Below are 27,747 nucleotides of genomic sequence, written 5' to 3' on the forward strand. Positions count from 1 at the left end.
GAATCATTGGCAGACCAGGCTCCAAACCTGTTTAAAGATGTGCTAATCAATATCTTAAAGGTTGTTTAAAGATGCACAGAGGTTAGGGACAGATAATGGAAGCTCAGAAAGAGTTTCACTCTCACAATCACTCTATACAAACAGGATAATCTGGGATTGGTTATGCCTGATAATAGGCCTGATAATTTTTTAAATGAATATATTCTCATTAGCTCACTTGCTATCTTTCTGGATCATTAGCGAATGATGACCACAATCTACTTCAATATCCTGGCTCAGAGCTTCATACATAGTATATAGTCAAATAAATGTTGAATAAATAATAATCTCTAGAAAATGAGGAGGAATCTTGAGGCTCCTTCCTGTTAATACAGAGTGGATTGGAAGACTGCCCCGAACTTAAGATGTCATAGAGATGGCACCAGGTATAGAGAACCTATGGTATGGTTGGCAGCTAGGTGGTGTAGGATTAAGCACTGAGTTTAAATTCTGCCTAATACATATTACCTATGTGATGTCAGCCTCTCTCAGCCTGTTCTCTCATCTATAAAATGGAGAGAATAATAGCACCTCCCCCAGAGTTGTTGTGAAGATTACTTAAGAAAATATATGCAAAGCACTTTGCAAATCCTAAAGTGGCCTATAAATATTATCATCATCTTCAACATGGTGATGAGATCCTGGTAGACAGTAACAGAGAAAGCCAGGAGCACTGAGGAAAGCAGGGAAGGACAGAGATGGGATCATCTCAGCCTTAACTGAACCTTCTGTTTTTAAGAAGGCCTTTTGGACCTGGAAAGATTTACACAAACTGTTGCTGAGTGAAATGAGCAGAACCAAGAAGACATTGTACACAATAATAAGAATGTACGATGATCAATTAAAAAGACTCAGTTCTTCTCAGTGGTTCAGTGATCCAAGGCAATCCCAATAGACTTTGGACAGAAAATACCATATGCATCCAGAAAAAAGAAGTAGGGAGACTGAATTTAAATCAATACAAGCTATGTTCATTTCTTTTTTTCCTGTGTTTTTTTCCCTCTGATTGTAGTTTTTTTCCCCTTTGTTCTGATTTTTCTCTCACAACATGATTCATAAAGAAATGTATATTTTAAAAAAGTTAACATACATGTATAACTAGAAAAAACGAATTTTAAAAAAGTTTTAAAAATTAAGTAGGCCTTTCAATGGATCTTTCAGTCCTTCCCTTCCTCTGAAGTCTTCAGAATCCCAACCTTACTGTATCCAATCAGAAAGCCAACGTTGTGATGTCAAACCCCCAAGGGTATATTTCCCCTATAAAGTATCCACTCATACTATAGATCTTCACTAAATCCCTAACCTAAGTAGGATTAGTCTGCCACTGGGCACTGGCATATTCCCATATTCCCATAGTTCCACTAGGGAACTTGTCTTTCCCCTTGTCAAGTGTTAAAACCCCTTTCCTCACTACATTTCCTCACTACATCCTCTTAGCATTTAGTCCTCTCTTAGTTGAATAATAAAATCTTTTCCCCTTGATTTGAAGGGTGTATGACTATAGTGTGTGTGTTTGTGTGTGTGTGTGTGTGTGTGTGTGTGTGTGTGTATACACACATATATATTTAGACCAAAGATTTGACAGAATAGCAGAATTAGGAGAAAAAATGAAAAAAAAAAAAAAAAAGATGTACTATACAATTGAAACAACATAATGCTAAATTATTTAAACAAGTAACTGATAATAAAAAATGAGAAATAAATATATCATATTGACTAAAATAATTTTATCCAAAAGTTTTACCAAAGTAAATTTGATGTCACAATAAGATCAAAAGAACCCAGAAAGCACCTCACAGCACACATATATTTAATTTAGAGAATGAGGGAAGGAATAAGCATACTATGTGTCATACACTGTGCTAAATGCTTTACAAGTATTATCTCATTTATATTTGCATATATATATAATAGCAACCCATTTAATCATATAAATATATAGCCTTGTAAAGATAAAATATAAGCCTTGTAAAACTTTTCTTACAAGAATGATGGATGATTATTATCAGTATTATTTCATAAAGAAGAAAGAAGTAATGAAGGATAAAACCAGTTGAAAGTTTGGTGATATACCCAACTAAAACAAAGGGCACTTAAGGAAGAAAATGGAAGGAGGACAACAAATAGAAGAAAAATGGAAAAGATATGTAAAAATCATCATAATGAATTGCGCTCTTCATTGACTACATTGTGACTACCATACTTTGATGCTAATCTAATAATTTGTGAAATGCTTTTAAAGAAGTCACAAAGTCACCAGACATAAATAAGATGAATAAAAAGCAAATTCAGTTACAGAGAGGGGAGAAAATTCATGCTGGAGGTAAGATAATTGTGATGGAGTTGGGACCAATGAATATTTAATATCTAAAGGAGGAGGAGATACCAAAATCCTAAAAAAAAAAAAAAAAAAAAAAAAAACCACCCTGGAACTTATTAATACAAAAAAGGAAAAAAATGAATGAAAGAAATATCAACAAAACAAATCTATATACCTATTGTCCCCTCTTTTTAAAAAATCCTTATTGGAATCATATATACATAAACTAAGATCATGCTCACTGAGAGTATTAGAAGAAAAAACAGGTTTCCACAACTGATACTCCACAATGGACTATATCTGTAACATTTTACCATTAACTGAAAGATATAACTAGTATAAGATGTTGTACCAACAGTTAATTTTTAAAATTGATTTGAAAAAACAAAAATCAATATCATAGGCATCTTTAAAATAAAATGTCTCCTCTTCCATATTATTAGAATCATTCAAGATTTATAAAAAGATATACCAACAGAAATAAATGTGCTTAATGATCCTTTGGTGATAAATATCAGTTGAGGCATAAATAGGGGGATTACAAAGAAATTTTCTACTCTGATGGAGGAGATTCAGGACAGAATTAAAATTGAAGCTGGATTCTCTATGGATAGTAAGGTCATCCAGATGTTATGATGTACATCTGATATTGTGAAGGATTACACCACGCTCCAGACCACTACAGCACCTCTTAGAAAAGCTTTATAGTCATTGGAGTTTGGCTGGATCATCCACACCAAGAAGCTTACAGCATGTAGAGGGATAATCTATACAATTTATCCGCATAACTATCTAAGATAGGCAGTAGAAATAGTGAGTTGGGTCCAAAGATGAACAGGAAAAGGAGAGCTTTGGGAAATTGCAAAACTTCTTTAATGACCCCAAACATCTCCTGAAAATAAATACCTCTCTTTTAATATCAACATTTTATTGATGCTGCTGTACTGGAGAGAGACATGGAACACCAGTCTCTACAAAAACAATGAATGTAACACAGGTATAATGCTCTCCTCAGTAATGCTGCAGCATGAAACCAATGAAGAACAATAATAAAAGAAATTGTGAAAGAATGTTAAGATAGGAATAAAAGGTATCAGCTACATGGCCAAGTCAAGGGACAAACTGATCAACTGCTCCACTAGCTCCTTTGCAATTTCATCAATAATCATGGAAGCACATTGGATTACTTTTGAGAATAAGTAGATTAGAGTGGTTCAGCACAGACAGGTATGAATAGGTTGTAATCCATAATTTTGGAGGAAACTTCCAAACTGATGAGCTCATAGATTCATTTGTCATTAATTTAGTATTTTATTTTTCCCCAGTTATGTGTAAAACAATTTTTAACATTTTTTAAACTTTGAGTTCCACATTCTCTCCCTTCCTCCTTTCCCATCTCTGCTCCTCCCCACTGAGAAGGCACATGTGAAGTCATACAAAATATTTTCAAAAAAATCATATTCACAGATTCATTTGAATCTGTTAATACAGAAAACATAGAAACAACTAAAATCAAGAAATCAAACTAACAAAATAAATAGCTTACCCATTACTTTTTATATATCCAAAAGGCCTTTTTAAAATCAACCTTTCTAAAATGGCTGTTTTCCAAATGATGAAAGTTTACTTAGCTATAAAAGTAAATATAAAAGCTAAAATTGATAAACTAAGATCATTTCAAATGTATTTTTAATGGACAGTAAGTATATGTCTGAATTGGAAATACTTATTGACTATTTTATGCCACATTTTAATGCTATTTATCTAAAAATTAACATTACTGTAGTATGGTTAATAAAGATAGGTTTTTATTTTTCCTTATGTACTTTTGACTCAAAGAGACTGAAGTTGATAATAAGACCACTTGAAGCAGATTATACAAGATGGATTTTTCCTGTAATCTTTTACTAGTCATAAATTTGCAAGATAAACACAAGATAATAGTCATTAAAAGTGAAAAAGTAAAAATATTTTCATCTTTCTTGGTCATTAATCTTGTCACTTTTATCAGACTGCCTGTCTTAGTTGTATGAAACAGATTACAACTTTTTTTAATCAGTATTTGCTTATTACTGTTCATCCTGTGAAATGATTTTTTGGGATTTATTTTGCTTATAGTGCAAATACAGATGACAAATAATATTTGTTTTCATATCATTGATCAGGAGATTTATGACCTCTCAGATTTGGCAAATAAATCAAAATGAAGATCAACTGGGAATTTTTTTAGAAACATAATTTACAAAACAAATGAGAAAAATTGTTAAAAGTGAAGTAAAAAGAGACAAATAGGAGGAAATTAATCCCTGAATTATTATGGTAACTATAAAGAATCACAAAATTAACTCTTTAAAATACAATAAAAATCTTTCTACATATTGGCTTTTTTAAAAAGTTAATTTCAAATTCTATAAATTCATTTTATTATGAATTTTTCACAAAATAGTTTAAAGTTAGCAATGCCTACAAATAGATTTGGACTAGTTTTTACTTTAAAACATTTTAATGTCTACAAAATAGCTACTCAGTAATAAAGTTCTTTGTTATCCTGATTAGTCCAAGTAATAAAAATATTACTCCTCTTTTAGCCTCCTCTTTTAAGCATTTAATTCAATTCAAAATATTCATTAAGCACCTATCATATGCAAGCTATGAGGAAGAGGGGAAAGCAAGGCTTCAATGCAATTTTAATCTCTACTTGCTGGGAAATTCCATATGTAGCTAGGGTTTTTATATAGGTTTTCCTGGGGCTGAGATGTTGAATCAAGGTGTCATTTCTGCGATTTCTGAGATTACAAGAGTCAATGTCCATCTCTCTCTTGCTCCAATTTTTTTCTATGGGGAAGCCCTTTATCAAGAACTGGGTAGTATTATGAATTTTCTGATTCTAAATAGTTACTAACCTTACTTCCTTTTGCAAATCTTGTATTTAAATGATGATAGGTATGTGACTATGGCATAATATGGCACTTCTCAGGAACATAGAGGTATTCAGAAATCTTATATGTACAATTTTTTTTAATTTTTTCAAAGAATAAGTAAATAAATAATACTTATTAAATAAAGAACACAGCATATAACAAAACACCTATCAAGAAGCTAGAGGATCTTAACACTCCTCCAAATTGTCCCCTCCCCACAAATATATAAACTCCAAGAAAACTTGTAGATAACCAGATAACAGATAAAAAATGAAACAGATCTTCTAGCACTTCTATGGTGATCTCTTTTTGTTAGAATCACATAGAATGAAAAACACAGGATTTGTCTTCAAATAATCCCTTTCCAATCTGTCTATAAAATATTTCCTTTTTCCTTGATGGCATGTACAGATTTTTGGTCTGTAAATCATTTTCTTGTTGAACATAAAAATCAAATGAACAATTATATGAAAAAAATCATCATGGTTCTAAAAAAATCCCATAAAAGACTTAGTGTCTTTATTGCAAATCAAAACAGAATTTTTTTGGCAATTTTAATTTAATCATTTAATCAAATTGATGCTTGAAATCAATATATATAAAAATTACTATCTAAAAAGTATTTTGTATTTAAGTTGTCTTTCTATCTTTTGGTTTTCATACCAATAATTCTGATATTGCATCCTCCTCCCCAAATGAGTCCTTTCTTGTAACAATTAAAATCTGTTAAGCAAAGCCAGCTGACAGAATGAACATGTCTGACTGCATAGGTAACTTTACATTCCTGTTTCATCATCTGTTGTCCAGGACCAAGATTGGTCACTGCAATTAATCTAAGTCTGGCTGATTTTAGTATTACTTTTGTTTATATAACCATAGTCATATAATAAAATATTTTAGACTAATCCTATCTGAATTTAATTATATGTGTTATAATTCTAAAAACCTCAACAGAGCCATTCAATGATTTATACAATGGTTTTCAAATTAAATGTACTGAGCATCCTGAGCACCATAAAACTTTCATGCTTTATATAGTTAGTTTATATGTTCTAAAAATCTACATTTACTTGCCAATTTATTTTAGTGGCAACCAGAGGACTCATTTATAACAAGGAAATCTAAATCAAAGGAAAAAAGGGATGCTTCCACAATTATATAAAACAGTGTATGTTTGTCTTCTAGATAAAAGTTCTAACAGATATGTTTACATTAATAATATTAAACTGGAAAAGTCAAAGCTATGATAATCTGAATTATAGGACTATACAGAAAAAATATATAATGCATCCGATCCTTGGACATAGGAGAAGATTGAACAAAGTGAGAATCATTTTTATACCTGAAGGAAAAAAAAATCTGTGATTTCTAGTAAAGATTGGTTATAGGAAAGATGACAGAGAATCCCAGCTGTTGCACATGTTTCATCAAAGATCTAAAAGGAGCAACAAATACAATAAAACTAAAAAATCCAAAGACAAATTATAAGGTCCTCCATTCAACCTAAGACTACATAAAGAGACTCCCAGAAGTCTTCAGGCACTGAGAGGAACCTGACAAGGAAATGTGGTATAAAGCATTCCAGTACAGTGACTACTGACACTCCAAAGAATATGAAGCTCTCAGGGCTCTTCATGTCATTTAGGTCATTCTGTGGGAGGTCTGAAGTCCACAGTACATTCTTGCTGGGGATGTGGCACACTATACTGGAGTTAGATGACATTCATATCCTGAGTACACACATAGGAGGGAAGACAGAAGCCAACTAGTAACAATAATGCTGGAAATTAGGCCTAAATAGGGCCTGAAGACAATATCTAAGAGTGCAAAAGGTGAATGATGTTATGCTGGTATGAAACTGAACCAGAAATTAAGACTAGTGATGTAACAGAGTAAACAATAAACACAGTGAAAAAATGTTATGGAATAAAAGATGTCCAAAAAATAAATCTACCAAAAGAAAGCAACTGTGAAACAATTACAAAAAAAAAAAAAATTAATTGACCATAAAACCCGCAAATATCTAAAAAAATAAGAGTTTAAAAAAAAGAAATGAGATCTGGAGGAAAAAGTTTAAAGAAATGTGAGTAAGTTAGAGGAGAAAGTAGAAGATGAGACTCAAATAAAAGACTTATCAAAAGTTAGAATGGATCAAACAGAAATTTCATATGCATGCATGTTTATGTGTATGTATATTCAAATCCAATTTTTCTGATTCATTTGAGTGTGACTCATGAGATACTTTTTCCCCCACCTCCATGTTTTATAATTTTTTTCACCTATCCAGATTTTCTCATTTATTCATATTATCCTACCCATCTATAGAAACTGTAAGTTCATCTTCCATCTCCCTTATTACCTTTAAATAATTTCCCTTTCCCTCTTTTCTTTTCTTCTTTCTTTCCTAGCTAACTTCTTTTCTTTCTATGTAAATGTTAGCTGTAATATTCTTCCTACTAGCAATATTTCCCCCCTTAATATGTAAGCTCTGGATTTTCATTATGACATTCTTGGGCTTTTTCAATTTTAAAAAATGATTGGATTAAATGAAACTATCTTCATGTTGAGAAATCTTTCTAATGGTCCTATTTTTAAATTTTAAAATGACTTCATGACCAGATCCTTTGGCTATGTTTTTTATGGAATATGATAAATCTTAAATTCTCTCTCCTTTACCTGCTTTCCAGGCCAATTGTTTTTGATAGTAGATACTTTGTACTTTTATTTTTTTTCAATCATTTGGATTTATTTTTATACTTTTTATTTTCTCTAACAGAGCTAGAAATTTCTGAATGGAATGAAATCAGGTCCACTCCATATCCTTATTAATTGCTCCTAATTAGATCATGCTAATATAAGAAAAATAGATAAAAATATCTAAAAGGTTACATGAGAGTACAGGGGAAAAACAAAATTATCTGGAAGAATAAAAAAGTTAAAAAACACTAGAAAGATAATGAAAAAAGTATAGAAGAAGTACTAACTTGGCAATACCAGATCTCAAACTATACTACAAAGTAAAACTATTTTTTACTTTTAAAATTTTTAATTGATTAGTAGAACAAATTAGATACATAAGATTCAGAAATAAACAAATATAATAACAATGTTCAGAAAAGATGTGGAGACCAGCTACTGGTGTAAAAGACTAATTATTTAATACAAACTTTTGGGTAAAAGGAAAGCCCACAGAAATTAAATTGAGATCACTATTTAATAATCTGTACTGCAATAAGCTTCAAAAGAAGATACCTGGCATGACTATTAATAAGGGAAGAAATTCAGATCAAAGAAAGGATAAAATTACAGGAAATAAAGTGAACATTTGTGATTACATAAAATAGAAACCTTTTTGTACAAACAAAACCAATTCAGGTAATACTAGAAGAAAACCAGCTAAATAGTCAGGGAAGGGAGGAAATTCTGCAGCAAACTTCTCTGATAAAAGTCTAAAATTCAGGATATATAACTATTAGAATAAAATACATAAGAACTGCTCCTCAGGAGACAAATAGTCAAAGGTTATATAAGCAGATAGCTACCAAAAGGAAAAAAAAAAAACTAGATATAAGCTATAAATAAAATTAAATGATCACCTGAAAAAATGTTACAAATCAGTAGTAATGAGATTCAAATTAAAACTCTGAAGTTTCATTTCAATATCCATGACTATAAAGAAATGACCCCACCCACCCACCCAAAATAGTACTTGTTGGATAGGCATCCACACTAAGACACTTTTGGTGAGGTGGAATTTATTAAACCATTCTGAAAATCAAAATGAAACTATACCCAAAAAATGTGATTAAAATATGCATGCCCTGGAACAGTTAAATGGCCCAGTGGATAGAGCATTGGCCCTGGAATCAGGAAAACCTGACTTCAAATGTGGGCTCAAGACAATTGATGTTTACTAGCTGTGTGACTCTGGGCAAGTCACTTAACCCTGATTGCCTTGCCCCTCAGCCCCCCAAAAATGTGCATATCTTTAACTCAATGATAGTTCTACCAGAATAGATAGATAGATAGATAGATAGATAGATAGATTTTTTTTTAATGAGAGCGAGAAGGAAAGGGAGGAAAGAAAAGAAGGGAAGAAAGAAGAAAGGAGGGAAGGAGAGAGGAAGGGAGGGAAAGTTAGGACCTACTTATACATGCAAAAATGTAAGTTTTGGTTTTAGCGAAGAACTAAAAATTAAAATGATAAATGTCTTAAATTATGCTATTTAAGTGTAATATTATTGACCTACAAGAAATCAAAGAAATAGATTCAGAGAAACTTGAGGTTTTTATGAACTGCTATGTAAAACAGTGACAGTAATTTGTAATGTAGAGAAAAACAACTGTATAAGATTTAAGAATTCTAATTGATTCAATTCAATTCTCAAAAATTGATGATGAAACAGAGATGATGAACTAGAAGGGCAAAATGAAGCATACATAGAAATGACCAATGTGTGAGATTTCCTGTATTTTGATATTCGTATTTGTTATAATAACTATACTATTATTAATAGTTAACATGTATATAGCACTTTGTGATTTATGAAGTGCTTTACAAATATAGCAGACATCTATTTGGTCATCTCAACCCTTAGAGATAGGTACTATTATTATCCTCATTTTACAAATGAGGGAACTAAAAGACAGATTGTGACTTTCCTAGAATCACAAAACTACTGTTCAGCACTTTATCCACTACACCAGAAGTGTCAAACATGACTCCCCCCAACACTCTCCAGGATTATGTTTGGTATTGACTATGTGTGGTATTCAGAGGCTCTCTTGAATTTGAAAGAGAATTATCTTCAGGGTAGAAGATTGAATCAAGACTTGGAAAGGCCTTTTAAGGTCATCTGGTTTAACTTAAACCTCAGCAGTAATCCACCACAAATGACATCCTTGAAGATATCTGGCCTATGCTTAAAGATCTCCAGTGAAAGAAAACTTTATGCAACCTACTTAGGAAATCACTGTTTTAGACAATGGTAATCATTAGAAAATTCTAAGTCGACAGTCAAAATCTCTTCTTCTGTCACCTCCATCCATTTATCGTAATGCTGCCCTTTTAGTTATGTCCAAGCATAAGAAGTCTCTTTTCTCTACACAGTGATCTTTCCAACACCTTTAGGCATAAGTCAATCATGTCCCACAATATTATGTCTCTTCTCCAAATTAAACATGTTCATTTCTGTTAACCACCCTTTAAATAGCATGCTTTTCAATTTACTCACTTTCTTTGGATGTGCTTTTTCTCTTTTTTTTTTTTTAATTTTTATTTAATAATTACTTTATATTGACAGAATCCATGCCAGGGTAATTTTTTTTTTTACAACATTATCCTTTGCACTCGTTTCTGTTCCAATTTTTTTCCCCTCCCTCCCTTCACCCCCTCCCCTAGATGGCAAGCAGTCCTTTATATGTTGGATATGTTGCAGTATATCCTAGATACAATATATGTTTGCAGAACTGAACAGTTCTCTTGTTGCATAGGGAGAACTGGATTCAGAAGGTATAAATAACCCGGGAAGAAAAACAAAAATGCAGATAGTTCACATTTGTTTCCCAGTGTTCTTTCTTTGGGTGTAGCTGCTTTTGTCTGTCATTTAGCAATTGAAACTCAGTTAGGTCTCTTTGTCAAAGAAATCCACTTCCATCAAAATATGTCCTCATACAATATCGTTGTCGAAGTGTATAATGATCTCCTGGTTCTGCTCATTTCACTTAGCATCAGTTCATGTAAGTCACGCCAGTCCTTTCTGTATTCTGGATGTGCTTTTTCTCAATCAAAATCTCTTCTGATATGCAGAACGCTCTGGGCATAGTCTTACCAGGTCATGGTGCAAAAGACAAAAGCTATCATTCAAGAGGATAGAAGTTTAGAAAATAGGATAATCTAGTCATATGGCAAAAGCAAAAGTTAATGTATAGCTTTGGAGGATGAAATTTTGGAAAAGCCTTTTCTCTTCCTACCCCTTCATGAATCTCATATTTTCTGACTAGCCAAAAGATAATAGAACACATTTGCAAATACAAAAAAAAAAAATTGTATAGAAATACATTCAGGCGTATACCCCAAAGAGATACTAAAGAAAGGAAAGGGACCTGTATGTGCCAAAATGTTTGTGGCAGCCCTGTTTGTAGTGGCTAGAAGCTGGAAAATGAATGGATGCCCATCAATTGGAGAATGGCTGGGTAAATTGTGGTATATGAATGTTATGGAATATTATTGTTCTGTAAGGAATGACCAGCAGGATGAATACAGAGAGGCTTGGAGAGACTTACATGAACTGATGCTGAGTGAAATGAGCAGAACCAGGAGATCATTACATACCTCAACAACGATACTGTTTGAGGATGTATTCTGATGGAAGTGGATCTCTTCGATAAAGAGAGCCTTAATTGATCAAAGATGGACAGAAGCAGCTGCACCCAGAGAAAGAACACTGGGAAATGAATATAAACTGCTTGCATTTTTGTTTTTCTTCCCGGGTTATTTATACCTTCTGAATTCAATTCTCCCTGTGCAACAAGAAAACTGTTCGGTTCTGTACACATATATTGTATCTAGGATATACTGCAACCATTCAACATGTAAAGGACTGCTTGCCATCTGGGGGAAGGGGTAGAGGGAGGGAGGGGAAAAATCGGAACAGAAGTGAATGTAAGGGATAATGCTGTAAAAAATTACCCTGGCATGCATTCTATCAATAAAAAGTTATTAAAAAATTTAAAAAAAGAAACAGATTGAAATGATTCTAAAAATAAAAAAATAGAAATACATTCAGTTTAACGGGAAAATGGTTACAGAGAGAAACAAAGGCAAGAGGTGAGGGAGGAGGGCAAGCATGGTTCCAGAAGGTATGTAGAATTGGGAGTAAATAGTCATACAAAAATATTGTAACTATGTGGGTCCATTATAAAAAGGAGATTAACTTTGACAGAGTTTAAGAACCAGTAATCTAAGTCTAGACTCAATGAAAAGAAATAGGATTCCATCTAAAAATAGATAATTACAATTGGTTCCATTCCCTTTCATTTCTCACCATTTTTTCTTAGAAACAAGAATATAAATGAGTAAAACAGAGGGGAAAATTATAAGAGGATTCATTTAAGGGAGAAAAATGAACCCTCATAATTGTAAATATAAATAGTATAAATGCTCACATAAAAAAGTACAGTATAGAAAAGGACTGGAAAGCAAAACTCATCAATATGATGTTTACAAGAAAATACTTGGGACAGAAAGATTTATACAAAATTAAAATGATGGATTTGTGCAGCAAATTGAATCAGAAGATAGAGCATGGGTCCTGAAGTCAGGAAGACTCATCTTCCTGAGTTCAAATCTATCCTCAGACATTTACTAGCTGTGAGCCTAAGCATTTAATCCTGTTTGCCTCAGTTTTTCTCATCTATAAAATGAGTTAAAGAAATGAAAACCACTCTAGTATCTCTGCTAAGAAAACCCTAAATGGATTCATGAAAGTTGGCTCAAAACAGCAATAACCAAATGATGGATTTAAATATATTTTCTTGTGTTTCATATGAAATGAAAAAAAAAAAAGGATGGCACGCATGATCTTAAATATTATTACAATAAAACAGTCATAGTTCAAAGAGTTAGGTATAAAATTATACTATGTTTAAAGAAGTCACAGATAATGAAGCAATAACAATACTTAAAATGTATGTACTATATGACATTCATCTAAGTACTTAAAGTTAATTGAACTACACAGAAAATTTTATGTATTAAAATCAAAATAGTTGGAGGGTTTCCTTTTAAGACCTAGAAAAATCAGAGGTGGAGTCAAGATGGTGAAGGTAGAGACTCAGCCAAGTTCTCCCCCAGGCCTCTCCAAATATCCTTAAATTATGACGTTAAACAAATTTTAGAGCATCAGAACCCCAAAAAGACAGAGTGGAATAATTTTCCAGCTGAAGGCAGCTTGGAAGATTGGCAGGAGTTTGTTACATGGGGATGGGTCTGGAGCACATCCCATCCAGGCGACTTTAGGACAGCCCAATCCCACAAAACCAGGAACAGGTTGTGGGACCTCTGAACCTGGGCCAGTGCAATCTCCAGACCTACAGAGGTCAAGAACAACTCAGCAAGAAAGATTTGACATACTAGGATGTGAAGGTAGTCCCAGGATCGGGCTTTGGGAGTCTCTGAATCAAAGGTGGTGAAAGCATATTACAGTAGGAGCACTGGCTACAGCAGCTACTACAGTGGCTTCCAGAGATCTCAGCACCCAGGTGGAGGGGTGGGAGAAACAGACAGCTGGTCAGGGGGAGGTTGCAGAGGCTTCTTGGCTGGCACTGTGGCAGGACTCGGTCCTGCCATACTCAGATCTGGGGAGCAGTGCTGGTTCACAGTCTAAGTCCCTAGAAGGATCTCCAAAGACAATTGTACAAAACTCCTAAGGTTTGGGATATTATACTGTCCACCCTGAAAATATAGTCTTACTTTAGCAAAGAGTTAAAAGCCAAGTAATAGGGAAAGTGAGTAAACAACATATATATATATATATATATATATATATATATATATATATAAAATAAAAGACAGTCTTTACTTTCAAAAGTTCACAATCTAATAGGAGAGACAATATACAAAATATATATATATATATATATATAAACAAGGTATAACATAACAAGGGAATAATCACCAAAAGGAAGATGCTTAAACTGGGAATTAGGATTGCAGAAGATTCTATTCTATAGAATGTGGGATTTTAGCTGGAACTTGAAGAACTCTAGAGAGTGCAGGAGATAAAGATTAGAAGGGAGAGCATTCCAAACATCATGGATACTCAGGAAAAATGTCTGGATTTGGGAGATGGAGGTTTTGTTTGAAAAACAACAAGAAAGCCGGTGTCAAAGGATTACAGAGCACATGAGGGATGAATATGGAAGCTGCAAGAAACCTAGAAAGGAAGGGAAAGAATAGGCCTATGAAAGTCTTTGACCACCACACAGAGAAGTTTTTATCTCTAAACTTATACCCTCCTTCCCCTGGACTCAGTACATACTGATGGGAGAGTATGTCAGAGAATGAAGGAGAAATTTGTACCACCTTAGTAAAAGCTATCTCAGTCTGGATAACAAAAATGATTCCCAATTAATAATATAGACAGGAGATGATTCACACTAACAGGAGTCTGAGACAATGACATTACAGAAACATTCCTGATATACAGGGATAATCCTAAGCCCTGAGTGGAAGATATCCTCAAGATCTAGGAGACTGAATTGTCATGGGAGTAGGAATTATCATAAGAATCCTTAAAGCTTTACATAGTATACAATATAAATGATTTAAAATCAAGAGCTAGTATTAGCTGTAGTGAAGAAATGCTAGAATTCTTTCCACTAAGATCAAGGGTAAAGCAAAAATGCACAGTGTTACCATTATTATTTGATATTATTCTAGATTAGCAATTAGACAAGAAAAAAAATTAAGATACTGGCATAGGCAAAGAAGAAATAATTTCTTTTTAGAGATAGTTTATAGTTTAACCAGACAATGTTAAATATTCAACTAAAAAACTTCAATGAAATAATTTTAGTAGAAGTACATAAAATAAACTCACAAAAATCATCAACCTTTCTGATCATTACCAACATAATCAAGCAAGGAAAAATATAAAAAAGAAATTTAATTCAAAATAATCAAAGAACACATGCAATTTCTGGGAATCCAGCTATCAAGACAGATGAGAATTATATGAATACAACTACAATACATTACATAGAAAGATAAAAACAGACTTTACTGGAGATTAATTTTTCATGACTGAGCTATATATATATATATATGTATATGTATATATATATATGATAAAAATAAGAATACTAGCTAAATTAGTTTGCCAATTCAATTTCATGCCACTCAAATTACAAAAAAGTTGCTTTATAGAAGATCATTATATGGGGAGATAAAATAATAGGTTTCTCTTTTTAAAAATTTTAAATTTCTAATTTTCACCTTTCCCCAGTTCCTTCACCAGCTATTAAAAAGTAATATGATTTCAATTATGCAAGTGAAATCATACAAAACAATAGAAAAACAATTATAAAAACAAAAATCATAACAGAATTCTTCTAGAAAAACAAAAAGTCAAGATTCCCAAACAGTAGCTTTTAAAACAATAGGAAGGAAGGATGCCTAGCAGTACTAGATTTCAAACTACACTATAAAGCAGTAATTATCAAAATTGTTTGCTACTGGTTGAAGAAATCTTCATTAATGAAATAGATTACAGACAAAATATTCAAAAACAACTAAATTCAGTGGCAAAGTGTTTCATGAAAATACAAGGACTCTAGCTTGAGATCTAGACTTTCTATTTAAAAAAAAAAACTGCTACAAAATCTGGAGGGTTTTCAGAAAGAAATTAACTTTAAATAAACATGTGACATCAACAACCCAAATAAGTTCTAGATGTATATAACATCTAGACATAAAAGTTCCCAACATAAACAAATTAGGGAAATAGGGAAGGAAATATCTCTGACATCTATGGCAGAGGGAAACAACAGACATAATAAAGGAATAAAGAGTGAATTATAGACAATTTTGTAATGAAAAAATTGAAAAATATTTGCGTAAAAAGCAATACGGTTAATTAAATGGAAAATAGATGACAAAAATTCTTGTGGTAAATTTTATTAATAAAGATTTCATTAATTTGATTAATAAAGAATATTTATAGCAGCACTCTTTGTCACATCAAAGAACTGGAAACAAAGTGGATGCCTATAAATTAGAGAATGGTCAAACAATTACTGTATAGGAATGCAATTATATTATCATCCCATAAGATATTTAAAAAAAAAAAAAAAACAGATCCCTGAAACCTAGGAAAATTTTTACTAACTGATGTAGTGACTCAATCATATAAAGAAAAACAACTTTTATCAATATAATGAGTAAACATGACTCCCAAAGACTGAGGATAAAGTATGATTCCCATTTCTTGGCAGAGAAGTAACAGGATACAGACATGAGCAACATGTGGCTTTGTTTTGTTTGGCCACTCTTATTTGTTTCAAGGAGAAAATGGAAGGAAGGGAGGGAGGGAACGAGGGAGGAAGGGAAGGAAAGAAGGAAGCGAAGGAGAAGAAAGGAAAGGAGGGAAGGAGGAGGGAGGGAAAGGAAGGAGGAAGAGAAAGGAGGGAGGGAGGAGGGAGGGAGGGAGGGAGAGGGGAAAGGAGAGAGGGAGGAGGGAGACAAAGAAAGAAGGAAGGAGGAAGGAAGGAAGAAAGGAAGGAAGGAGGGAGGGAGGGAGGGAGGGAGAGAGAGGGGAAAGGAGAGAGGGAGGAGGGAGACAAAGAAAGAAGGAAGGAGGGAGGGAGGGAAGGAGGAAGGAAAAGAGGAAGGGAGGGAGAAAAGAAGAAAGGAAAGAAGGAAGAAAGGAAGGAAGAAAGGAAGGAAGGAAGGAAGGAAGGAAGGAAGGAAGGAAGGAAGGAAGGAAGGAAGGAAGGGGAAGGGAAGGGAAGGGAGGAAGGAAGGAAGGAAGGAAGGAAGGAAGGAAGGAAGGAAGGAAGGAAGGAAGGAAGGAAAAGAAGGAAGGAAAGGGAAGGACAAATGAACAAAGAAACGAAGGAGAAAAAGAAAGCATTCATGAAATACTTAAAAATAAAAACGATTATTAAATATCCTTAAAAACAAATCGAGATGTTCACAATACCACATAAAATCCTTCATTTGTTCTTTATGTGTTTAAATGTTCCATGCTCATAATAAAAAGGAAATTTAAATTCAAACATTTTAAAGAAATTTCGGATTGAGATCTAAAAAAGATCTTTATAGTAAAGAGATTCTAGTAAATTTACAAAAAAAGTTTGAATGTCTCATAATTATAAGATTTGCAAATGATTTCCTTATAAAAGTTTGAATAAGAACATTAGTTTGGGAAATTTAGAAATGTGCATTTATCTTTTTCATTTATGAATGAGCTTGGGAAACTTGCATTCTATTTGACACTTGTAAAACTCCTCATTTCCTTCCATCCTAGTGCTCAGCATTAACTCATTCTATTTTCATCACTTATCTTTTTGCCTCAAGCTTTAACTGACTACATGTTCTTCTTTAGTTCCCTTATTCTTTGCCATTTATGTTGCTGATTCCTTTTTAATTTCAGATCTTTGAAGCCGTACTGCCTGCTTTTTGTTTCTCCAGTTCTTTTGTGTTGTTTTTTTTTTTCCCCTTACTTGTCCTTGGGAGTCATTATAGCCTGTTGTCCCTTTTCTTATGGTGTCTTTTAGGATTTCTTAACTTTCATCCACACTCTGTGCTTTCAAGCTCATTAGTTCTGTTAATTCCACTCCCAATTTGCTTTCCTGAAATCTTAAAGACTTTTAAGCTGGAATGTACTATGAGTCCACTTCCTAACTGTAGTCAAAACAAGTAGCCCAGCATCGTTAGGTACTAGGTTTCCACATTACATTCACTTTCTCAAGATTTCCCCCATTATATTCATTTGCTCAATCAGCTCCACTCAGGCATAAAAATACATAAATAAATTTAAGGTGGACTTGTACTTTTGAGAAGCTACACTACTTAATTCGGATATCAATGTCCTTACCGATGGCTATTTCTTGGTCTCAATGAAAAGCTGGCCGTCCTGACAGGCCTTCAGAGGCACAAGCAGTCTTCAACTTACAACACTTCATTCTAGAAGACTTATAATTAAGTATCCGACCAGCTAAAGGGATGCTATTACTTATAGCATAGGTGGGAGACATATAGTCCTATATAGTTCATCTATTCAGTTCTGAGAACATTGCCTCCAACCCCAACAACGGCAGAAAAGCTGTTAACTTTTCATCTGGTGCTATGTGCTATAGAGAAATTTATTTTTAATATTTTATTGTGAGTCCATCAACACTGGTACTTTCCCCGATGATGCAGATTGATAGCCACCTTTTACCTAAGCTCTCCTTCAGTTGCAATGCATAGATGACTGTATCTTAATTGGATCTGAGCATGGCCCTTCTAGCTCAATTTGTAGACCACTGGAACAACTCAGAGAATCCAACTTCCACACCACCTTGAAGCACTGGAGTTTAATTTTTCATATGTAAATTTGGTGAGGGAAATTTAGGGAAACATTTAATAACAAAAAGAGGGCAATCAAACAAACTTCCCTGGATCAGCAAACATTTGTTCTCAATCTACTCTAATTCTGGGATTCTTCAGCATGTAAGTAATGTCCCAAATTCTTCCTTGTTCCTTTTATTTCTTAAATCCCTATTCTACATAGATTTAAAAAAAAAAAAAAAGATGCTCGTTCTAATATGCAGGACAAAAAGCATTTTTTCTTTTCTAATTTGCCTTTATAAGCACATATTTCTAGAAACAATAATAACAAGCATTTTGTATTAGTGCTCTAAAGGTTGCAAAGCATTTCTAATACTTTATCTCACTTGATCTTTACAATTGTCCCTGTAAGGTAGGGATGCCATTTTCCCCATTTAAAGACGATAAAACTGAGGCTGAGAGATTAAATTATTTGCAAGGCAAGATTTGAACACACTCCTTCCTGATTCCAAGTCCAAAGGCAAGAATAGCAATATGTTATATGAAGCAGAGCTGCTTCAAGCCTTGGAAAAAAATCTTTTATCCACTAGTCCCATCATTTTATTAAAACTATTATAAAATTCTTCCTTTTTAAAATTGTGATTATTACATGTTGTATGGAATACATAATACATATATTACATATGATTACATAATATTATATATATAGGTAGGACACATGCTTGAGACACTTGACAATAGATAATATTTTAGAAGGACCACTGAGAGGTGCCTTTTCTTCCAGCTGCTTGTTCTTTTGCATTTTACTCATCAATAGTCTCTATTGATAATGGGTCTCTATTGAAATAAAACTTAAATCAATCACTTTCTTTTTATTAGTGACTAATAGAAAACAGTGATAGTTTGAGAGAGGAACTGCAGCTTCCAAAGGTACTCACTAAGTATTTTTTAAAGAATTCATTTCAGTGCATGATCCTTCTCATTTAGCTGATTTAAAGTTACTTCTGTAAATCTGCTATTTAATTGGTTTGCATCCACATACTGCCCTTATAGGTTTTGTTTACACTGCCTATCATACAGTGTGCCTCTACAATTCTGTGTCTTTCCAAAGCAAATTTCTCCTGAGAGTTGATAGATGACTTTTATGTTTAATTACCATATTAAACTCAATGCTCTGTTTCCTCCAGCTTCAACCAACTTCCCTTCTTGGGGGACCGGGAGTCATGCATAACTTCTTGCTATTTCTGAACTTCAAAGAAGGTTTCTTTTACTGTATTAGGAAAATTATCAACCCTTTGCTGTTTCCAGGCAAGCAGTGTTAAAAAATGCTATTCAAAACGAAATCTAGTCTTTCCTGTAGAAAGAAACTTCGGGTTACAGACTTACAATTTAACAGAAAAGAATTGTAAATAGTGCTAAATAGCAGTGGACCTGACATATAAAGCACCCAGACAGACTGAAGCTAAAAGTTAAGACACATGAAATTAGAGGGAACAATACTAGAGTTCTTGGAATAGGTCTAAATTCAGTTCCCCTCATTTTCAATCGTGGGTTTTCATAACTTTACAAATCTATGAATGGACATAAATACTGCATAGCTATTTCCTCCAGATTTCTGAGAGATGAAAACTTCAAGAAAACAAAAAAACAAGCTAATTCTCTAAATTAGTTAATTATATAAAATTAAATCTTTACAATAACAAAATCACCTAGTTCAGTTCAGATCAGGAATTCTTAACCTGACTGTGGATTATGGAATCTTCTCACAGTCTCATTAAGCCTATGATCACCCTCCTCAGAATAATATTTTTAAATTCACAAAACAAAATGCATAGCATTACAATGGAAACCAAATACACCTGAAATAGTTACCTAAAAATTTTTATTTTCAATTCACAGGGCCTAATTTAAGAACATCTCCTTGTGAAGAAGTTGTTTGTTTGTTGAAACTATCTCTTTCTCAGTCTATGTTCAATTTTTTGGAAATGTTTTCAATTTCTCAAATGCTGACAATGCAAGCCTACCTTTCTTTATCCTGAATCCTATTCCAGAATCCAATGGCTAAATTTTGAGCTATAAAGTCTGCATAAACTAGATTTTTTGCTAGAACAGTACCTATACATATATACAGGCATGTGTGTATATACATATATATGTAAAATTTGACTTTGGAATCCTTTCCTTGATGGCTAGTCATCAACTAGATTGCTTATTTTTCTAATTTTTTTTAAAAAGACTGACATTTTTCTTCATTTAAAAATCTTTTTTTTTTTTGGTCAGAAATAATCCTACAGCTGCTTACTACATTAAAGAGAGCTAATTTGCCTTCAGTATTTGATGAACAATAGAGGATTTGAACCTGTCAAAGTCATACATTTAATTGTTCCAATATGCTACCTTATTCCTAACCACATAACATACATGGAAAAGTATCATTTGCGTGATATAGAATGTCAAAAAAAAAAAAAAAAGAAGGAATTTCTAGTTTTTTCATAGTGCCCTCTCTGCTAAGAAGGTATATTAAAGGAATTAGTCCTTTCTTAATTTGAAACCATTTGAATTCTTTCCTCAAATGTAGATTGATATTAAAAGAATAAATATACTTTTAATCATTAATTCCCATAAGAATTGTCAAAGTACAGACCTTTGTGATTTTCAAGGCCTACAGATGTTGTCAATGATAGACATGAAATTAGCATACGAAAAAAGTACTTCTGGACAAAACCTTTGGTCATAAGAGTGAAGAATGTGGGCCTGTACAGATGTTAGAACTATTCACATGATAAATACTTACCTTCAATACAAAGAATTTAATAGCAAGCTTTTAATTTGGATGTTAAAATTTAACATAAATTATCTTACTTTGACAATAGCAGTCTAATATTTCAGTTTAGTGCAATGTTTCCATGTTATATTTTACAATAAATTGGTGGATTTCTTTCTCTCTTTCTTTTTAAAGCTATATTCCAGACCTGTATCATAAGAACAAAGTTTCTACAGCCATGAATATTTCTGATTTTCTATCTGGAAAATGTTATCTATATGAGAGTCTTACACAATATTTTCTATAAAGTGAGTTTTTAATAGTACTTAATAGCTGACCAGAATAAACTAAAAGACTCTTAATAGATTTTGGGATAAATATAATAATAATAAATTTTCTTTTTAGTTAAAATACTTTTTTATACCTTATTTACTCTGAATTCTTTTTTGGGTAGTTTGGTTAATTGTAGAAACTGCTTTGCAAAGCAGGCATTTAATACACTACTTTGAGTCATTTTTTGTTTATTGGTGGAAAGGTAGTTCAGTTAGGACAATACTACTTTGCCTTTAACTGACATTTGTCAATAAATCAATGTAAGCCTCCCAAATAAATCAGATATTTTTATCTCAAATAATTGACATCTTGCAATTATTAGCTCCACAGGCTGAAAAGTTTTCTATAATAATAGATTTTTACCTATTAATGAAGCAATAAGCTACAACCCACACATTTCAGATTTATAGAGTCACATGAACTTAAATGAGATTCATAAAGTTATACAATGAAAAAAAAAAAGGGGGCTTGCACCTTAATGCCTAGGAAGAAAGAAAGCACAGCATTCCACTCCAAAACCACCATTATGCCCAAATAGAACATTTCAGAATCCTGCAAAATGCTAAATGAATAGGACATTTTCAAATTTTAAAATAAGCATAATGCAAAAAAAAAAAAGAATAAGGGATCTGCTTTTGTGGTATTTTTTCTAAAAATTATTTTTTTCTTGGATTAAAAAGAACGAACTTTTATATAAACCATTTGAGAGAGAGAGAGAGAGAGAGAGAGAGAGAGAGAGAGAGAGAGAGAAAAGCAATTCCTCTTAAACAACTCCAAAAATCTTTGAATAAAGTATCTTAGCCACTAAGATATAAGTAGATTCAAAATTAAATATATAAATGGCTAATATCCCTCATTTGGAGAAAAATATTTAATGGCTCTCTAGTTCTATTATTGATCTGAATGTATATTTTGTCTTGAATAGAGAATAAATGCTTATGAAGACCTTTATCTTTTAACCTCCCACAAAATAATAATGATAATAATAAATATTTATCAATAATATCATACAATATATTATAACATAATAATAATATTTAAGAAAAATATCTAATATTTACTTAGCATTGAAGTTTGCAAAATATCTTATATGTGTTTTCTAAAAAAACATTTTTTTAGAAATCTAGACAAATCATAGAACTTTTTCCATTGGATGGAATCTCAGGGCAGTCTTGAGCCAGTGTACTGAGAGACAAATCACTTGCCTCCTAACATGTAGATTTCACAAAAACTTAAGTTCTTCAGAATGTTTTTGTAAATACACCAGAAAGAATAATACACTATTTTAAACAGTGATCACTCCCAACCCCCACCCAGCTTTTAAAATGGAAGTTCTACAGATATTCAGTACATATAACATCTATTACAGGTCTGTCAGTGATCTTAAGTGAACATCCCCAAATAAGTCTAAACAGTCAATAATACTGTAGTTTAAAAATCTCCTGTCCAGTCTGTTTAAAATCAAAACTCTACTTGATCTGATGAAATTACACTTTAGAGAATAACATAAATAAAATATACTCAGAATAACATTGTAAATGTAAACATACCTGAACCAGAGTCATATTTGGTTTCTGAGCTGTAAAGAAAAAGAAATTTCTTACATTATAAAAATGTTATTTTATGAGAACAAGATGTCATGGTTATAGATTACCGTACTTTTGAGAACCAAGTAGAACACAGCATACTGAGAAGCAAACATATATTTACTTTAACTATCTGAAATGTACTACTTATCCTAGGCCCCTTATAGAGGCACATATTCGTACCTATAGCACAATATGGAAAAGATAAAAACTTGTAGCTTGATTTGTATGGGGAGAAGAGTAAAGGGATGATGCAGAAAGCATCAGATCTCTTCAGTTTTGTAGGTTGCCAATAATATAATAAATTGAAAAGGAATACAAAAAAAATGAACAATCATCTCTATTATTATAGATTTCCATTTTATCAACATGAAGCCTTTTTTTTTTCCCAAGCACTTAATACACAACAAATGAACCCAGGAACCCATACATTTAATAAGAGGGAGGGGGAAAAATGAGCCCTGGTGGGAACATTACGTTTCAGATATAGGTTAATACTGGCTGTAAATTTAGAAGCCTTTGAAGCTCTCAATTCAGCTGTGGGAAAACTTCGGCTGGGTAATTACTCTCAAGATGCAGCTGATGTGCTGTCAAGCAGAATTAACCTTGTGACTAGGCCTATCTGCACAGGCTACTATAAAACAGCATTGTCTATATCGAGCACACAAACCAATTAGCCGGCATGCTCCAGTCCGATTTATATCACACATTAACAATCAGGAGTACATATGTTCACAGCTGCCATCACAAGATGCAAGTCCCCACCAGCAGGAGTTCTACTCAAGAATATTACATTAGCAGAGAAGATTTTCCGGGGGAAACACAGTAAACTAACAAGAAAAATATTTTTTCCCCAAAAAAATAAACCAGTGCTAGGCTATCAGTGAATTTTTGAAAGTCATGGCTTTCTCTATCCAAGTTCAATAAGTCATCAAAGAGGGAAAAGTGAGGATAGCAGAGAAGGCCGTGATGGTTACTATTTCTACAAATCATGATTTAAAATTTACTAATTAGTAAAAATTCATTACTAAAATGAATGAATACATTTTATCAGAATTGTATATCAAGCATTTCCCAAAATGTTTGCTTTGAACAAAGGCAAAATTTGGAAAGGTCATTATTTTAACTATGGCCATGGCTAGAGTCACTCTATTCTTCTGAATGAATGTCAGAGAAGCAAGAAAATCAATAATGCCTTTCCCAGACTTTCTTTAAAGTATTAACATATATCAAATAGCCACATACCTACTTCCAAATTAGGAAGATAACAAACAAAACTGGTTTTCCTCTCAAATTTTCTCAGATAGTATATACTTAGTATGTGAATGCTAAATGTTAGCTATTATGAAAACAATATAAAATAATACTTATAATAGAGAGAATACCATCAACTGCTAGTACCATTCCTCCCAGTCTATTTTGTATTTTAATCATTTTGTACTTATTCTCATTTATTCTCTTTATAAGTATTCTGCATATATTTATTTATGAATTTGCCATCTTCTCCCACTAAATATAAACTCTTATGATTAGGGATTATTTCATTCTTTATATATGTCTCTCCAATGCCTGGCACATAAAAGATAGAGATATAATATATGCTTTACTGCTTGCTATTTCTACCTAAAATCTCCAAACTCTGGCATTCACAGGTATACAAGATCTCTATAAAGAATGTTACTGTTTAAAGAAATGGGCTCTTGTTTCAGGGAAAATTCCATGTGGGGTTATTAACTTGAAATTTTCCAGCTTATTGTCTATTTATAGACAATAGAAAATACTTTAAAATATTTTAGACCATTTTAGACAGAATTTTAGAATGTGTATTCTAAGGGATACATATCTATGGAGAAATTTTCCAACTTATTGTCTATTTGTACAATAGATAATATTTTAGAATATTTTAGACAATTTTAGACAGTATTTTAGAATATTTATTCTAAGAGATACATATTAATGGACCAACCCTACCCCTACGTCCATCCCACTGCACTTTCCACCCATTTGGTTTCCTTTTTGTGGAATGTTAGGCTAAATTCCAAGATTGTGGAGTTCATGGAGAGGCTCTATAATGTTCTGTGGTTTAGTGCAATCAACACAAGGGCATCTGGAGGACCTCACCCACCAACAGGGAATCCTTCTTCCATTTGAATTCATATTGAACATCCTCTATGACAGTGGCAAACACTTTTGGATAGCATATCTCCCTATACTATGCCTTAGCTGAATGAGTAAATGGTGTGTATAAGAGTCATGGCTCATAGTTTGAAAGAATTTTAAGAGATTTTCACTCACAGTCAGAAAAAAAGTTTAGTTAAGCCTTAGCTGACAGACTAAACTGTAACAGAGCTTAGTCATTAGAAATAGTTTGGGGAAAGCTTTATTTACTGCAAGTTTAGAGTTTAGCTAGCAGCCTAGCAGCCTATAAGAGTATAAATTATAAAAGAGAGATAAGGAAGGAGCAGAATGTCTTTTCATGCAGAGAAGGAGACAGGTTGCCCTTTTTTGCTGAGGCATTTGGGGTTAAGTGACTTGCCCAGGGTCACACAGCTAGGAAGTATTAAGTGTCTGAGACTACATTTGAACTCAGGTACTTTCCCTGGATTCTTTTTTTTTTTTTTTTTTTTTGACAGGATGTCTTTTTTACAAGATATTGTCGATCAAAAAGAATGGCATCTTTTATAGAGAACAAATAAGGAAGTTTTATTGCTCTATATTCCTTAGCTAGGTTTGCAGTTTTGCATAGAACCTCATTCTTACCCATTATCTTCATCCTTTCTGTCTTTTAGGGAGAGGAAATTCTGAGGATAAGGGCTGGGGGCCTCAGTGTGTTGTCAATATTTGAAGAGTGGTAATGTAGGACTGATATATACAAATAGACATACTGTTAGAGAAAGACTTTCAGAATGACTTTTTTTTTAATTTACCAAATTAGATTTTTTAAAAGTCAACAAATAAAGCAATATCATATATTCCATGTGCCTTTCAAAGTTACCTGTGTAACTACTAAAATGTGCTCTGTTGAAAGATAAACTTCAACTACAAAGAAATATTCATCCCTGAAAGAAGGCTAAAAATGTAACACGATCTTTTTGAATTTCAAAATCCAGAAATAAAAAATAAAAATAACATGAGAAGTTCAAACTAGTCTAGGTTTCTCAATATATTATATTCCTTTGTAATTATAACCCCTTTGTAACAATCAACTACTTTGTCACAATTTTATGAAATTTTAAAATAAAATTTATAAAAGTAAAATTTTTCTTTGAGTTTTTATAAAATTTCAAAAAAAATTTAGTTCTATTAGTTTTTTTAATAGAGGTTTTCAGTTTTTCCCAAAATGGTACTATCAATCATTTAGTTGGTGGTCTGTATTCCAAAACTTATATAAATATAGAATGTGTATGTTTTCTTATGGCTATAAAGAAGGTCAGTTCCTCTAAAAGTTTCATTTACACAGAAGTCAGAAATACTTTTGCTTATGGGTTTCTGCTTTTCTGGGACCTGTAAGTATCCTGAGGGTGCCTGTTTTCACACCTTGTCTCAAGCTGGATTCACATCTCTTTTGTTTAGTTGCATCAAATAATAGAAAATACCTGAGGCAAAAACTAAGTAAGTCTGCTGGCTATTCAAAACAGTCGATTATTGGTTCAAAAATATATCAAGTTTCTTTTTAAAAATTGATATCAATCTGAAAGTTTCAAAAACTCCAGAAGAAAAAAAATGTTGAGTGTATATTGGGGAGAAGGGGAAATAGCCTGAGGCTGGAGCTCCCCATAAATAGAATGGAACATTAAGAGTATATTCCCATTATAGCCTAGTTGGCTTTAGGCAGAAAGTCCATTAACAAAAAGGGGTAGATACCTTGGTATTTTTTTTTTTGAAACTTAAAAATCTTGTCACAATTTGCTCAATATTACATACTGATAAAATTTTTGCAAAATATGCTGTACATATTTATATTAAAACATGCCTAATAAACACAAAATTGGTCAAAAGAAAAAAAATCAAAGGTTGGGTTAAAGAAAAAAGCCTCAATTTGTTGAAGATGTTTATTATCTTAACGAAATAGAACTGAAACAGCCTAGATCAGGGTTTCTTAATCTTTTTTGTGAAAGACTCTATTCACAGCCTAGTAAAGATCTCAGAATAGTTTTAAATACATAAAACAAAATGCATAAATTTATAAAGAAAATCAACTATATTGGTACTAAAATGATTTTTTTTCCATCAAAGTTCACAAAATCCTTGAAAAGGAGTATAGAAACACCTGGACTAGATGATTAACTACAGAAAATAGAGGGATGATGCTGATAAGACTTTAACAAAATACAAGATTATTGTAAGTTTTTCTGACTGGGTGACCCCATTGTTCCCAGTTCTATTTGTCAATCAGTGTTGAGGGAAGCTATGTTGGGGGAAATGTCACCCAATCTGCAGCTTTTGAATTGCCTGCTATGTAGCTGGCAACTTCAGTAATTGGGGAAGAGCTGAGACACAACAATTCATCCCTTTGCTGACATAAACTTATCCAAATTGTCTTTCATTCCAAAAGTTCTCAATAAAAGTTGCATCCATCTTGAATCCCTTACCAATCTCTAGTGATTAGCCAGTCAACATATTATCTTGACATATTTTAATCAATTTCTTTTCATTCTCTTTTTCCTGAGTTTTGCCTTGTTAATCAGGGTGAAAGTCCAAACAAAAAAGTACTTATCAGTCATCATTTT

General features: G+C 32.7%; 1 protein-coding gene across 4 annotated transcripts in view; it reads right to left on the reverse strand.

The window, feature by feature from the left end:
- Nucleotides 1-27,747, reverse strand: part of MSRB3 (methionine sulfoxide reductase B3) — a 233,819-nt gene that overhangs the window by 123,640 nt on the left and 82,432 nt on the right. For all 4 annotated transcript variants that reach the window (XM_051962055.1, XM_051962053.1, XM_051962054.1 and 1 more), the window contains one exon: nucleotides 22,982-23,010. In XM_051962055.1, coding sequence (XP_051818015.1) covers nucleotides 22,982-23,010 — 29 coding nt within the window. The remainder of the gene's footprint in view (nucleotides 1-22,981; nucleotides 23,011-27,747) is intronic.

The sequence above is a fragment of the Antechinus flavipes genome, chromosome 5, assembly GCF_016432865.1.
Source record: "Antechinus flavipes isolate AdamAnt ecotype Samford, QLD, Australia chromosome 5, AdamAnt_v2, whole genome shotgun sequence".
NCBI lineage: Eukaryota > Metazoa > Chordata > Mammalia > Dasyuromorphia > Dasyuridae > Antechinus > Antechinus flavipes.